Below are 14,819 nucleotides of genomic sequence, written 5' to 3'. Positions count from 1 at the left end.
AAGGTATCATTCCCTATGTTCAAGTTGTGCTTTAAAATGTTTTGGTATTTTTTAAAGATTATATCACTTGCTTTATTCTCTAGTTGTGTTTATAATTTCCTTTATAACTTTGGATAGCATGTACTCTACCACTGAACTGCACCCTCCCCCCCTGCCAGGGCTCTAGATTTTAGCAGGTTGGCTAGCTGTTCTCATTAATGATATGGCACTGGTCCTCAGCTTGCATAGCTAATGTGCAGAGTACCATTCCTGAGGGTCAAGGGGGATCATTCCAGATTTAGGCTCTGGTAAGCCTTGGGGGCATGTTTTGGTTGAGACATTGTAGGTCTCAGTTGGGGTTGTAGCCTTTGAGACCGCATGATAAGTGTTCTTTGGTGCGGGGCAAAAAGGGGGATTTTTGAAAGGTCTGCCTCACTGGTTTACCTATTAAGAATGAATGATTCAAAAGCAAGAGCTGCCAGAATTCTAATGACTTGCAAAATAATTTCAGAAGCTAAGTGGTATCGTGTGAGACAAGAGTAAGGAACTGGAGTAACATGACCTGGATTCTTATATCAACTCTCATCTCTTAACTTTTTGTGTGACTTTAATCTTTTTTTTCAATTTTAATTTGTTCATCTGGAAAATAGTAATAATTAGCTTTTCCTATCTTAATGAGATGTTGTGAGACTGAAGTTTGATAAATATTGGTGAAAGTACTTTCAAAGGATTAAAGTTGTTTTAGTAACAAGGTAGTTCTAATACTACATTTGGAAAAATGTTTTTGTGAAGCCACTTTATATACGTATATATGCCACTGTAGCATATGCTTTTTTGTATGTATCCTTTATAGGTCTCATGATTGCTTAAGATGTGGAGTGGAAGTAATTTTTTTCACATTTTTCAGCAAAAGAAGCCAAGTAGTTTTCCTAAGGATCTAGTATTATGTGAATGAAAACCTCGGTTGTGCCTCAGCAGCTTGTGCTGCAGGCTGATCTGCCAGCCATAGCTCCTTTCTCTAGCTGGCACATTTCAGTGAGGCAGAAAGCGATGCTAAGGGGTACAGTGTACAGAGCTTTCTCTGTGTTAGCAGTTGCAGTCTTCTGCTTTTCTGAATGCTCTCACCTTTCCTTTGTGCTTTGATACTTTTGGACTTCAGAGGGCAGTACAATAATTTGGTCTGAAGGTTAGGAATAGGGAAGGTACCAATGGCTCTCCGAATTCACACCAGGGCTAGAAATCTATTATACTAGGTAGTGGTAAGTACTAGTTTTATGCCCATTTCTGAACTTCTTCCCCTCTCCCCTAGAATATATTTGTTGCAGTTGGAAGGGGTTTGTACGTGTATAACCTTCAAATGAAGCGTGTGATTGCCTGCCAGAAAACCGCACATGACTCCAGTGTCTTGCATGTTGCCAAACTTCCAAACAGGTACGAGTTTCCATATGTTCTGTAACAGGCAAAAGAAATGCATAGTTCCCAGGGGCAAAGTCACCTGGTTCTGTGGCTTGACCTGTGTTCTTTTGGAAATGGAGAATATCCCCAAGGCTGTCTCTTAATAGAAGAGTTTGTAGCAGTGTATTACAAAATTTATAAGAAGCAAGGTTCATATGAATTACATTGAATTTTGTTATAAGAAGAGATAATATTTTAAAAGGCAGGTTTATGGAAAACAAAAAATTAGTACAAAGTCAATGCCCAAAAGTCGTTTTTTACCTTTTAAAATAAACACCAAATTTTAAATTGTTTGATTATGGCCAGCATCAAATGGTTTTGTCTCCTTGTTGGCTTAAGCTACTAACTTAAGGCTTCCCTTTCAGGGAAGATTTGGCTGTTGAGTTTCTAGGGATGAATTATATGAAGGGAATAGCATTATTTGCTCTGCAGGATACTTGTCGAGTGAGAGGTGCCCTGAGAAGAGAAATAGTGAGAGGTGGGGAGGGGACTTCTCAGGGTATTGTGAAAGTGTAATTCATAACCTGTTTCCCTGAATGCATTTTAAAAATGGAAATGATATGTATTTCTAACACTTGAACCAATATAACAGTATAATGTTCGCCTTTCCCGAAGAGTGCTTTTACTTTGCATTGTAAAACCATGTTAAATTGTGATTTTTATCAGCTCCTGCGAAGAGCTGAATAAAAGCAGTTGAGGGTTCCACTGATTTCTTTCACTGCAAATTTAGCATTGGCTCTCCATGGTGCTTTTTATCACTGATTTGCTCTTCTGATAGGCAGTTAATCTCATGCTCAGAAGATGGCAGTGTACGCATTTGGGAGTTACGAGAAAAACAGCAGCTTGCAGCTGAACCTGTACCAACAGGTGTGTATCTTTGCTCAGAAAGGTAGTCTTGCACTTTTTTCTAAAATGAAAGACAGAAGAAAGGCAGTTATGTGTAACCACAAGAATAACATACACTGTGCTCCAAGTAGGCATAAGATGTTCACACGAAGCATTTGGTGATTGGGATCTAGGATTGACATCTTAATACTGCTTTACTGTAGAACTACCTGTTTGTTTCAATTCAAGTCAACTACGATTTTACTATTTTAGGGGGAACCTATTATTTCTGGTAATCTGACCGACCAAATGGCCTAATGAACTATTTACTCATTTATATTGTCTATAATTATGTCTGATATAGAAACAGAATGTGTATGATTAGGTGTCAGACTAAAGTATTCTTTCAGTGCCTTGAAGCATTATCACTAACATGGAACTCAATTTATGGAAAAACACACTTTTGTATTTATAACGTCATGAGCGCTTGATTTTCAGGTGTTTGGTTTGAAAAACAAAATCCCAGTTAGTTAGCAGCCTTTGCATGAGAAATCAGATGCTGGTACATCTGAGTTTCTTCAGGTTATTTGAAGTCATAGGGTTTTCTTTTGGAACACACACGTTGCTTTTTGTCTAACTTTTTTGATAAATCTGAGTTGTGACTCTTTTGACATTGCCATTCAGGACTTCTGTCCTCTTTGATCCCCATTGCGTCTTCTTACCATGTTAACACTCCTTCACTGGTGAGTGGATAGGGGTAATAAAAAGATGAGCAACAAACCTGGGTAGCTAAGAAAGGAAATGAAGTCGTGTATTGAAAAACCCTAGCATAATGCCTGGTACCATCCCCTTAGCCCTTGAATACAAGCGTGGAACACCTTTGCATTTGTATTTTGTTTTCCTCATCTTACGTTATTATTAAAAGAGCACAGTAATTTTGAGAATGATTGAGATGGCTGTTTTTTTCTAGGTTTTTTTAACATGTGGGGATTTGGAAGAGTAAATAAACAAGCCAGCCAGCCTGTTAAAAAGCAACAAGAAAATGCCATTTTGTTCTCATTGGAGCTTATTGGAGATTTGATTGGACACTCGTCATCTGTGGAGGTATTGTTTTTAACATGCATGTAAATGTCCAGGGAATTTCTGCTTTTGCATCTCACTGCTCTTCATTCATTGGGTCTCATAGAGACCTAGACTTTCTCTCTTATCTGTAGGTTTTTGCTGAATCTAAACATGGAATGGGATAGGTTATAGTATGTGCAGTTAGGATCTCCCTTTATAGAGAGGCGATTTGAAGAAGGAATGTGTTGCTTCTGAAAAATGGCTTAATTACCATTACGTATGAGATGTAGGTAGGTCGCTGACAAGATGGACAGTGTGAACAATATTAAATAGATATGTGTAACAGTAGTAAATAGAGGGAATATGGAGGGTTGTGCTTATATATGCAAAGCCTTACAGAATCTGATCCCAGGGGCCTTTATCAGATTCATGAATAGAATTTGTTCTTAACTCCCTTTGAAAGATAATAATTTGTTGGCTTTAGTGAAACCCAATGTCTTGATGCATCTATCAGAGTAATAGTTGAGAACTGTAAGATATATACAGTTTTAACTTGTTCTAAATTAATATTTATTATAGACATCATTGCCTGTATTAAAGGAAAAGAGAGAAAGTGGTGAAGAGATGATTGGAACTGGTAACAGTATAAGCAGAGCCCTAAGTAATGAATTTCTTAAGTTGTTCCCTGTTTTGTGGCTATGGAGGAATAAATTTTCTTCTGAAAGTGCATTTATGCTTAGGAGCAAGTAGCAGCAAACACTTGTTACTGAGCATTTCCTGTGTTTCAGGAACAATACTGGAGACTGGAGTTTTCAGAGAGATGTAAAATACAATTCTTCTCGTGGATCTTATATTTTAGTAGACAGGAAGGACTCGGACCTAATAAACTGTTCATCTAGGTTGCTTATGACCGGCCCAGATGAATAGCAGACAGTCAGTACTCAGGAATTACTAGAAAATAGTGGAAGATATGGATGGGACTTAGCTGAACCTTGAAGCTTAAGGATTAAGGTAGGATTAAGACAGTCTTGTGACCATAAGCTCCCTGATGTTGGATACTCTGTCTTATTCATTACTGTAACAGGTAGGTTTCCACTTTGTTTTGTTTTTTTAACTTTGGGAGGATAGGCAAGCAAAGATAGAATCTACTTGGTGGCAGGGAGCAGTCTGGCTAGTGGATGGGCACCATTAGTGGGAGATGAAGCCTTGGCAGAGTAGTTTGGGGTCAGATTATGAATGTCCTTAAATGTAAGGCTGAAGAGTTTGGACTTTATTTTTAAAATAGTAGGACCCCATTAAAGATTTTTAAATGATGGGGATAACTTCAAGTGGCAGATTTGTTATAATAATGAAGTGTCAGATTCTTAGGAATTTTCCTCAGTGGAACTGTTGACATTTAAGTACTTTTTAAAAGTATCTCTGGCTTGAGAAAATCTTGGCCCCCTCTCAGGTGTGCTATCTCTTTAATTTCCTCATTCCTTTTATATTTTCATCCTTACTTTCTAAGCCCAGTCTTACCTACCTGTGTACTGAATTCGGTCTTTTCCATCTCCTGAGGAATTTTGTTCTGATAGTTCCCCCCTTCACTCCTACATCGTCAGCTGAGATCTTCTGTTACCTTCTTATTTCTGAGAACACGCTCATCCTGTTGTTTTATTTCTCTCCTTTATTTCACTCTTCTTCGAGGAGCTCATCCTTTTCATGGTTTCATTTATCTCCTCTGATACCAGCTCTCTGCTCCTTACTTTGCATGCTGCCTTCTCATACACACTCCACTTTTCAGTTCTTAGCTTCCAGTCTATTCCTTCAGTGGGCATGACCTTCCTTTTTGTTTGGAATTCAGACATTGGATTGGTGGCTATTTTTTGCACAAATAAGAAGGCAGTAAAAATGATTAAGTAAAGCAAGTCTGGAAGGACTTCTGACAAAAGTCTTAAAACCAATACTTGAAGAATTAGATAATAGTAAAATTTAGAAGATACTTTGGGAATTCATGTACTTTACAAACACAGCTGTTATTTTAGTAATCAGAACTTTGTTAATACTACTCCACGACTGAACTATAAATATTAGATATTGGTTTAGCATTTGTATATCTGTATGTGACTATCACTAACACTTAAAAATAAAATTTCTTATGAAAGGTGATAGAGTTTTACATTCAGATCCAAAATTAACAAGCACGTGTAGTTATCTAGTTATATTAGCTTCTTTTCTCCTTGAAGTCCCTATAATCAGTAATTAAAAATTGTTTTTACAGATGTTTCTGTACTTTGAAGATCATGGACTAGTGACATGCTCTGCAGATCATCTCATTATTTTGTGGAAAAATGGAGAACGTGAATCTGGACTGCGCAGTTTAAAGTTATTTCAAAAATTAGAGGAGAATGGTGACTTATATCTTGCTGTCTAGTTCAAGGAATTTGGAACACCTGTGCATGAACCTTGACCATCAAATATAGGGTAATACTCTGAAAACCAATTACCGTATTGATCACTTAAATTTTGTAATTTTTTTTTTCTTGTTATGCCATAAAATTCCAGTTGTTTGAACTCCTTTTTTTCTGGGCCTACAAACCGGCAAGTTGCTTATCAGATATTAGTATAGTCATCAAATATAGCACAACTTTTCACATAGCAGTCAGTTTTTACAAAGTGAAGTTTTCAGATTTTAGTACAAATGTGTGTTGAAGAAGAATATTTAGAGAGAGAAGATTTTTTTATACTTAAAAAAAGGGAGGAGGAGCTGCTGCTGCTTTGCGCCAGGACCGGAGAACGTACGTAGATCTTCTGTCAAATGTGCCACGCAATGCTCATTGTCCTTTTCATATTCTTCTATTGTACTGTATTTTTCTCCATTAAGCAGTTTTCATTTTTAATTTAAACCGGTGATTGTGAACATTATTTGGTTTTGTGCAATAAGCAGGGGTAAGCGTGTAAGTCCTTCTCTCCTCTCTTTTTGGCTTTTAATTTTCCTCCATAATGGACTTTGGAGAGTCTGCATTAGGTTATGAGTTTATAAAATTGTTTTCTTGGACTGTATACAGTATTACATGAATTATAAAAAGGAATTCATAGATTTCTAACTGCTTTATTTCCTGATTTCTTACGGATTAGTAGTATGTGATAATCTAATCTATTCACAGGGAATGATACAAACCACAGGTGAGTTTGGGGAGCAAACAGGATGGTAAGTACCTCTGTTATTAATGTCTGGAAGCCTCCAACCCATTCATGAGACTCACTGTTTTCTTCCATCTCTGACCTTAGGGCATTCAGGGAAGCAGAAACCATTAAGATGGCAGAATCCAGCAGGGACTCAGACTTGATGGCTGCTCAGTAGTTATAAAAAGTTGAACTTTTAGAAGAATACAGCTATAACTGAGGTTGATATATATTATGTACATTTTTTTCCACTTCCCTAGGGTAGCTTTCAGTGCTATTATATTTGCAACATCAGAAGTAATACTATGTGGCAGACCTTGTAATTTTTATTTAACAATAATACCCTTATTACCTCATTCTGTACTTTATTCACATAACACAATCAATAGCTTAAATTTTGGGAACTTTCTATCATCCTTTCCAGTTATCTTTCTCAAGGTGAGTAAGTTCTGATTGAGCAGATGAGGCTTGTTCTTTTGCCCCCAGGACCTGACTCTGAAGGCAAGCAAATTCTAAAATCTTAAACTGGAAGTAAAGAATAAATTATAGTTATTCTGGTCCAGATAACAGTGTTTTATAACTGACTTCTCTGTCATTAATATGGTTCCCCTCAATACAGAATATTTTAGTAAACAACTCAGTATGGGAGACTATAAACCATTTGATAAACTGTTCGGAGGAATGTACTGTTTAGTTAGCAACTCAGTAGAAGATAACACCATGGTAGATTATACTGATAAAGAGCCGAGCAGAGCTATGCTAAAGCTTCAGTACCTGGCAGTCTTACTACGAAATTAATTTCACATCACAGTGAGTAAGCTTTAACATTCATATAGGAAAATGTCAGACATCTGACGAATGTCACTTACCAAATGGAACCAAAAGCAAGATGGTCAGCAAAAGACTGTCATCTCAAGCAAGCTTCTGCAGCCTGGGCAAATTACTTAGCTCCTTAAAATGAGATTCTGACATCGTGAATTTAATGTATTCTGAAAACAAAGTGTGTGACTCATGACATAAAGAACACTAAATCAACATTTTGAAATTACGAAAAATTTAGGCCCAAGAGGTAAAATAAAAACAGCTGTTGGGAATGAAAAATGGCTGTAGGAATTTAGTTACAAGTACTTCACGAAAACAAACATTTTCATCACATTTACATAACGCAGCATCACAGTACAAAGCGAGCTGCTATGCTGACCAGGCAAGTCCTTTCACCATCTAACAAAAGTAATTTAGATACATTTCTTTGCATGGAATTGTCATGTATGTTTCCATTTTTTGGTACAAAACATAGAAAAAAACATTGGCACATTATGTAGTGATAAGTCATTTTTTTTTTCTTCCCATGTACTAGTTCCAAGTGTTCTGCATTCCGATTTTCATTTGAAAAAAGTAACTACTGATTCAGTTAATTTAATCTCTATTTATACCTCTTAGAAATGCAGTCTGGAGTACAGAGAATTTGAAAGAAAACCAAAGATTTTGTTTACTGAGTTTCTAATATTTATAATACAGAGAGAGGGGTTGGTAAAAGAGAAAGGAAAACCTCAAGTCTGACTTCATGTAGATCACAGAAAGTTGTGAAAACAGCTGTATAAAAATATGCACTTGTGCTTTAGAAGCTTTTAGCATACAATTAATAGCTTAAAATAGTATTTACTGCTTCCTCATATACGTATTTTGATATATTTACACATATCTTGCGATCTTTTTTTTTTTTTACATCATTAAAGCAAAATGGCATGATCTTAAATATAGATAGGTTAAAAATATCTGAACCTTGAAACTTCATCTATACCCTCCCCAGATATATACATCTAGATGGTACACAGCACAACATACTCCATGGACTTACACCCAGAAAATTTAGATTGCTTTAATAAAAATTTTAAACAGCAAATGTATATAAATTTTTTTTTTTAAAAAAGCTTGTCCAAGGGCATTCAGATTAATGGCTTTTATATAATACTCATTATAGTGCCTTGTGACTGCCTCTGTAAACCAGAAATAAGGGAAAAGCTCATGGATTCCCCCGAAACAAGATCTCACTCTCTTCCCCATCATGGATTGGCTTTCTATTAAGATGAATCCCTTTTGTAGGAAAGAGGGCTACACAGGCTGCTGTTACCAGTCTAGAGAAGGCACTCACCAGACCACAGCTGTGTTTTAACTTGGGTGTCACACCATCGATTTGAAGAACCACCTAGCCATGGAGGCTCTGAAGTTAACTAGTTTATCAGTAATTTGGTCCTGGTTGTTTTGCTCATTTTATATGTGTTTTTTCCCCTTAGATATTATGATATTCTTATAAATTTTTCAGATTGATGCTCTTGAGTTAAAAAATCAAGCTAAACAGTGATGGTGACTTTCATGGTAAAAGATGAGCTAAACCCTAGCTGAGCTACACAGTCACCAGCCATGAAGCTGGGCTCACGGGCACCAGGTCTTTGCTGCTTGTTACAGTGAGTCAGCTCCATGGCTTGACGACAGCAGGACAGAACATTTTTGCCATGTGTTTGTTCTGTCACTGATTGTTCAAAAGGACATTTTTCTGCATGGAACATAATTTTCTAAAACTGAACTTTGGGAACTTGAATGATTCAAGGTCAGATATTAAACATTAGCTCCTTAATCTACCCCTGTCATTTTCATTATAAAGGAAAGCCTCTTTTTTACATTACTGTGATTCACAGTGTCCTCTGTAAATCAAGAGGTCCTCTTCTCTGTCTTAGCTTTAGCTGTCAGTTGGAAGCCTCAGACTTTTGCACTTTAGGTCATCTAATGTCTTCCAGTGTTTGTAGTTATCGGCCAAATGTTGCATCAGGGCTGGCAGGTGGGCAAAGGCTGCAAGGACATAAAAGAATTAAAGCCTGTTAAGTTAGGTCCCAGGAACACTTACAAGGTTGGGGCTCTGTGGGACAAATTTGGGATCAGAATTGGAGGAGAGGTACCCTAGGTTAGGCCTTAGGCGAACACACAAGCGTGAGAAGGGTAAGTCTCCAAGCACTGGTTTCCTGCATATGAACAGATCCTTTTAATTAAAAATGGAAAAGCTGTTTATCAGTGATATTACCAAAAGAATCTGTGATTCAGAGTAGCCTTAATTTATTTTGTGTTCTTTCTAGAGTTTCCTCCAATGATACACTAAAGCTCCTGTAAGCTTTGGAAAGATGTCCTTTGAAGAGTTGAACACTTGTTTATCCAGTTATCAAACACCCATTGAGTCTTCTGTAAACAAGGTCTGTGCTGAGGATGCAGAATGTACACGCACCCCCACCATACCTGGCCACACGTCAGCTGACTTCATTTTTTCTTTTAAAATAACATTTCATTTGCGCCTTTAGGCCCAGCCTCTGTCACTAAAGGTAATTTTGTGGGTGACAAAATAGGAACTATCTTACCATCCCAAGCATCAAACATGTCTGTTATGAAGTAGTCAATGAAGGAGATTTGGGACTTGGGGATGCTACAGGTATTCCGGTCAAACACTGGCATCACCACAGGTAGCCCCTGTCTCTTCTCTTCATCAGTCTGTAAGAAATAACAGATCCAGGGCTGTCGGGCATGGGAGAAGCTGTCACAGGAGCATCTAGTTTCTCAGAACCAGTCTGTGAAAATGAGGAAACATGCTCAGCAAGGTCCCCAAGCTGCTTATAGAAGACGGCCACCTGATGCACTACAGGCACTGAATTCAGGTCTTTTGACTCTCAAGTCTCTCAGGCTATCCTCTAGCCCTTCCTGAAGCACTGATCTCACAGTTCACGCCTCTTCTTCAAAAGTCTGTTTTCGTTTTTGCAAGGTCAAGACTATTTTCAAAGTAATACTACTGATACTAAGTGACATTTACACTGAGGGAGCAGAAGCAACGATGGGTAACATTGCTGATGCCTCAGCATGAATCACAGACCTGGCACCAACTGTACCAACAGTCGTTGTATTATTTATTTGCAGTTTAAAAAGAAAGCCAGTTTCGCTTCAGAATGTCTTTATTAAAGCAGTGAGAATTAATCTTACTCAGTTTGGCCCTTGAAAATATGGATTTTTAATATTCTGTGTGACAAAATCAGAAGTACATATAAAGCCCTTGTGCTGCATGCACATCAAAGAATGATGGTTGTCTGGATGAAAAGAGCTGAGTTAGCTTCTTTTCTTCATGGAATTAATTAACTTTTTTACTCGAAATAATGAGAGAAACTACAGTTGTTCAGACTGGGGTACAGGTCATGCAGCTCTCTCAGCATATGTGTAAATCGGAGTATTTTGCACATTAGAGTGTATGTTTATATGCATATGGTCATAATTCACTGGGCTGAAATTAAGATCCACATTTCCTGGTGGTGTGTAGAGCCAGAGGCTGGCTGATCAGAGACCTCATTTGTAACTTTTTATTTTTAGGTCATCTGGGCTTATGAATACTACTACTTTCCATTCTGGGAAAAAGATACCACCTAAACAGGGAGCCTACATTAAAGAACTTAAAAGTGGTTCTTTCCTGTTCCCTGTTCACATACCTTGAGAGTAACTAGGAGGATTTTAAGTCTTCTCTGTGGGTCCTGGGAAGCCCAGTAATGGCCTCCTACCAGCTTTTGGCCCAGCTTGCTCATTTCAGGTCAGTCGATCAGGCAGCCTTAAAATATCCACTGCTGTTCAAGGAGTGAAGGGTTTTTTTCCCTTCTCTTTCTAGCAAACTCAGAACTGCCTGTCCTACTTCTCTTTAATTCATGGGCTATTCCCATCCTTGAAAGCTGCAGCTAACTTACTGGGTCCTTGGCTGACCTCTCCATCTGCCCCTGCCCACCCTTTTTAGACATCACCAGCTATTATCTATCCTGCCCCCGTGGTACATGACAGCCATGGAGACCCCCGCCTCAGGTGCATTACTTGTAGCTACTTGTGACGTACCTGTCTTTCTGTCACACATACTAAACATTAGTTCTCAGAGCCTCTTCTCTGGAAGTAGGCCTATATTTCAAATGGCATATTGTCCTCTACTACTTTCTAGGTTAGTCTTCTTTAACTCTTCACACTGCCAAAGTGAACTATGTATATATTGCTGGTCTCTTTAGATAAAAATTGTTTTTCCTCCTTACTCATTTTGCTCACAATGCTCTGTTCTCCCAGAATGTCCTTCCCCATTGCTAAATGTCTTAAATCCTTGAAAAAGACAACTGTAATATCATTTCCATGAAGCCCCTCTTATCTAGAAAAAAAATCTTCCTGGACGCTCTGAAGACTTAAAACTACCTCCTTTAGAAGTGTTTTCATTTTTTTTTAACCAATGTATGGACCTATTTATATCTGTATCTGCCCCCTGCTGTACTATGAGCTACCCAGGGGCAGAGATGTGTCTCACTCATGTCTGTGTTCCCCAGTGCCCCACAGAGAGAATAATCATCTAGTGAATGAATGGGTGATTTCCCAGTTTTTGTGGAAGTTCAGGATCTAACAATTTGAGGATGAAAAGCTACTTCAGAAGGCTCAGTTTATCCCCGTTCCCCTAGAGAGACTGGTTTGCAGCTGGCCACACCAGCCATTTTCTTGAGTGAATCAGAATTCTCTTCCAGGCAGGGGTGAGCCATTCCTTTCCCAGGAGGAGTAATTTACTTACTTACTATGACCGGGGGCCACTCCCAGAAGAGAGGTGGAGCTTCCCTAGAGAGGCAGCATACCTGTGCGAAGTACTCCTCAGAGATCCTCCCAGCCCATTCGATGCACAGGTCCAGGGGGCGGCATGGGTTGGCCACGTCAGCACATTTAATCATCATGCGCTTGATCAGGATTTGGTTTTCAGGAAAGTTCTTCCCAATAGGGTTGCATTCACAGTCGCTGCCTTCAATCTGGAAAGCAGAATGTCATATCAGGGTTAGTTCAAGATGCTGGTGAAGCCCACAAGTGCTAACTGACCAGATGTTCGATGGTGACAAGGAATGGTCACCCACGCAAACTTAGGCATGAGACTAGATTAAGGAGGTTTTCCCATCCTTAATTCCATCTATAATACCCTGATATGTTCTTGGGTTGGGGCAACCCTCAAGCAATACAAACAGAGCTTAGAGTCAAAGTCTCTGTTACCCTGCACTTCTGTCCTCTTTCCCCAGAGGTTTTGAACTGCTAGGAGCAGGTTTTGTTTTGAATAAATTGGTATGTAATCTTAAAGGAGAGATTTCTCCCAGTTTTATCAGAAAATATGTCAAAGCAGAACTTTCACTTATTTTCAATACATTAAAGATGGGGAAGCAGCACACTTACTAGACTTACACCTGCCAGCTCCCTCTCTATGACTTTCTGTCCCACTCCTACCTCCTTGCCCATCTCTTCCCACTTTGTTTCATTCTCTTGAGGCATGTGTCTGCTCACGCTTCCCCGGCTGCCCTTCCAGCTGGTGGTAGGGAGTGTGAGACGTTTAAGTTGTAGGGGTACTAGGAAGCAGAAAGTGGGCCAGGGCAGGAGCAGGTATATTCAGCCATGTTTAAAAAGACTGTACACCAGTACATACCTCATGAGGGGTGTGAGTGGTCAGTGGTCCCGAGCCCAGCAGCCAGGTCTAGGAGGAGGCTTATGTAAATGCTACAACAGGCCAATTACACAAAACCTGGAAGCTTGTGATTCCCTACTTTCAAAGATACCATCGAATGGATGGTGTGAAGACAGTTAATTAGCTCTTCAGAGCTCTGCCAAGCTCAAGGACTGCACAGCATTTAAGGGTTTTTGTTCTGCTTTGGGACTGCACCTATTTATTAAACCATCAATGGGCAGAAGAATTATGTTCTGAAGAGTGGTGGTTTCATTACTTACCATTGGGAAGATACTGCTTGCTTATAGATACTGCGGTAAGTAAATCAACAGAGTTGGGGGCTTACTTGGATAGATGACCTTCCCAACTCTAAATTTTATGATTCTGTGTTATTTTTCCCTCTTAAATCCCCAGATCCTTGCTCCCATAAGTCCTCTGTGGAAGGAGAGGGTCCTGGCAGTGTGCTGTGGAATCCCTGGGGGATGGAGCAGAACACAGGTGAGGTGGACACTGTCCCTCCATCCAGGCTGGTCATGTGATGGGTCCTATACAGATAGTCTCCATACTGATCATCAGGTTACTTTTAAGACAACCATTCATCATCCATCCACGTATGCAACCCTCATACAGGAGTGAGTGAGAAGTTTTTCTAACTTTATGGAGCTATGAACAGTTTTTATAGTTTCAAAGGGCAGTTGATCTCATTTTAAACAGTAAGAGATGTGAACCTTCTGTCCATGTTCCTACAGCCCAAGTTTGTAGGGACCTTAAGGCAAGTCTAAAGTACATGAGTAAATCTGAAAAAGGAAGAAGACTTGTGCTCTTGTTCTCAGCTAGTCACTCCCAGTTTAATAGGTACTGATAGGCTTTTAATGCAAGTCAGCAGGAATATAATTCTTTAAAATATCCAATTTTGAGGTCTCTCAAGAGTTCAGAGAACAGAGAACTAGGGCTTTGGGTCCCCTAAATACTACCATTTATTCCAGTCTCTGCTGGCTGCAAGCTCCTTTCATCCTAGCCTCTGGGCCTACCTCCTTTTGTCACCACTGGCTTTTATCTCAGGGCCTTTCTTTTATGGAGCTCAGAGTTGCTGTGGACACTGTCCATCTATTCTTGTCCCTAGGGGGAAGGAGTGGCCCGCACTTTCAGCCCTTCCTTACCAACTCCAAGCAAATAACCTTCTTGTATCAGGGTAGGTTCAAATGGAAATGTATTTTATTTTATTAGCTTATTACACGGGGAATGCTTACCTCAGCTCCCATTGGCTTGTTGATGCTGTTCACAAATTTGTTCACATGTTCGAAGTGTTTTGTCATTTCTGTTGCTAAAACCATGTCAATAATAGCCTGGCGCAGTGTTCGATAATGGTTCCTAAAATAACCGGAAGACAAAAGGCCTTGTTCACAGTGTGTCCCGAATTAAAACTGTTCTTGCTACCATTTCACCACACTTCCCACAATCTAGGAGGAAGTTGGGGGCTCGGAGTCAGGAAATGAGTGAAGGTCACAAAAAAGTTAACCTGCTCATCTTCCTGCTAATCGAGGACATGGTGACACTTCCATTTTCCCCAAAGATAGCTGACCCTTCCTCATATGATTTATGAGTATATAAAAAAAGGAGAGCACCTGTCACAGGGGCACTTATTTCACAAGGTGGCTCCCTTTTACCATCCCTTGGCAATGTCAAGAACAGGGAGGTGGAGAGAAGCGACAAGTTCCTTCCCTACAAGGCAGGTGCGGCAACCCGGTGAGCTGTCCAGTGACATTCAGTGCAGACACACTGATCCTTACTTCAGAGAAGTGTCATTTCTTTTGAT

At 39.3% G+C, this 14,819-nt stretch overlaps 2 protein-coding genes across 25 annotated transcripts in view; one reads left to right on the top strand and one right to left on the bottom strand.

The window, feature by feature from the left end:
- WDR41 (WD repeat domain 41) overlaps positions 1-14,819 on the top strand; it is a 67,198-nt gene that overhangs the window by 34,133 nt on the left and 18,246 nt on the right. For 8 of the 13 annotated variants that reach the window (XR_001366285.2, XR_004317850.1, XR_004317852.1 and 5 more), the window contains exons 10-16: positions 1,289-1,410; positions 2,213-2,301; positions 3,230-3,363; positions 5,582-5,784; positions 6,592-6,707; positions 9,615-13,319; positions 13,418-13,501. Coding sequence is in view for 1 of the 13 variants with exons in the window: in XM_014560923.2 (XP_014416409.1) it covers positions 1,289-1,410; positions 2,213-2,301; positions 3,230-3,363; positions 5,582-5,734 (498 nt within the window). In the remaining 12 variants the exon portion in view is untranslated. Of the gene's footprint in view, positions 1-1,288; positions 1,411-2,212; positions 2,302-3,229; positions 3,364-5,581; positions 6,408-6,591; positions 6,708-9,614; positions 13,320-13,417; positions 13,502-14,819 lie in introns of those variants that run through there. The other 5 variants (XR_004317853.1, XR_004317848.1, XR_004317845.1 and 2 more) reach the window with 4 other exon arrangements.
- Positions 4,844-14,819, bottom strand: part of PDE8B (phosphodiesterase 8B) — a 287,039-nt gene continuing 277,063 nt past the window's right edge. For 7 of the 12 annotated variants that reach the window (XM_032474656.1, XM_032474661.1, XM_032474665.1 and 4 more), the window contains 4 exons: positions 14,254-14,374; positions 12,159-12,326; positions 9,891-10,020; positions 6,835-9,333 (listed from right to left, as the gene is read on the bottom strand). In XM_032474656.1, the coding sequence (XP_032330547.1) occupies positions 9,224-9,333; positions 9,891-10,020; positions 12,159-12,326; positions 14,254-14,374 (529 nt within the window). In that variant the 3' untranslated portion in view covers positions 6,835-9,223. Of the gene's footprint in view, positions 5,180-6,519; positions 9,334-9,890; positions 10,021-12,158; positions 12,327-13,284; positions 13,479-14,253; positions 14,375-14,819 lie in introns of those variants that run through there. The other 5 variants (XM_032474681.1, XM_032474672.1, XM_032474677.1 and 2 more) reach the window with 3 other exon arrangements.

The sequence above is a fragment of the Camelus ferus genome, chromosome 3 (genome assembly GCF_009834535.1).
Source record: "Camelus ferus isolate YT-003-E chromosome 3, BCGSAC_Cfer_1.0, whole genome shotgun sequence".
In the NCBI taxonomy this organism is placed as follows: domain Eukaryota; kingdom Metazoa; phylum Chordata; class Mammalia; order Artiodactyla; family Camelidae; genus Camelus; species Camelus ferus.
Note: the sequence above shows the minus strand (reverse complement) of the source record. Positions and strands in the feature narration are given on the sequence as shown.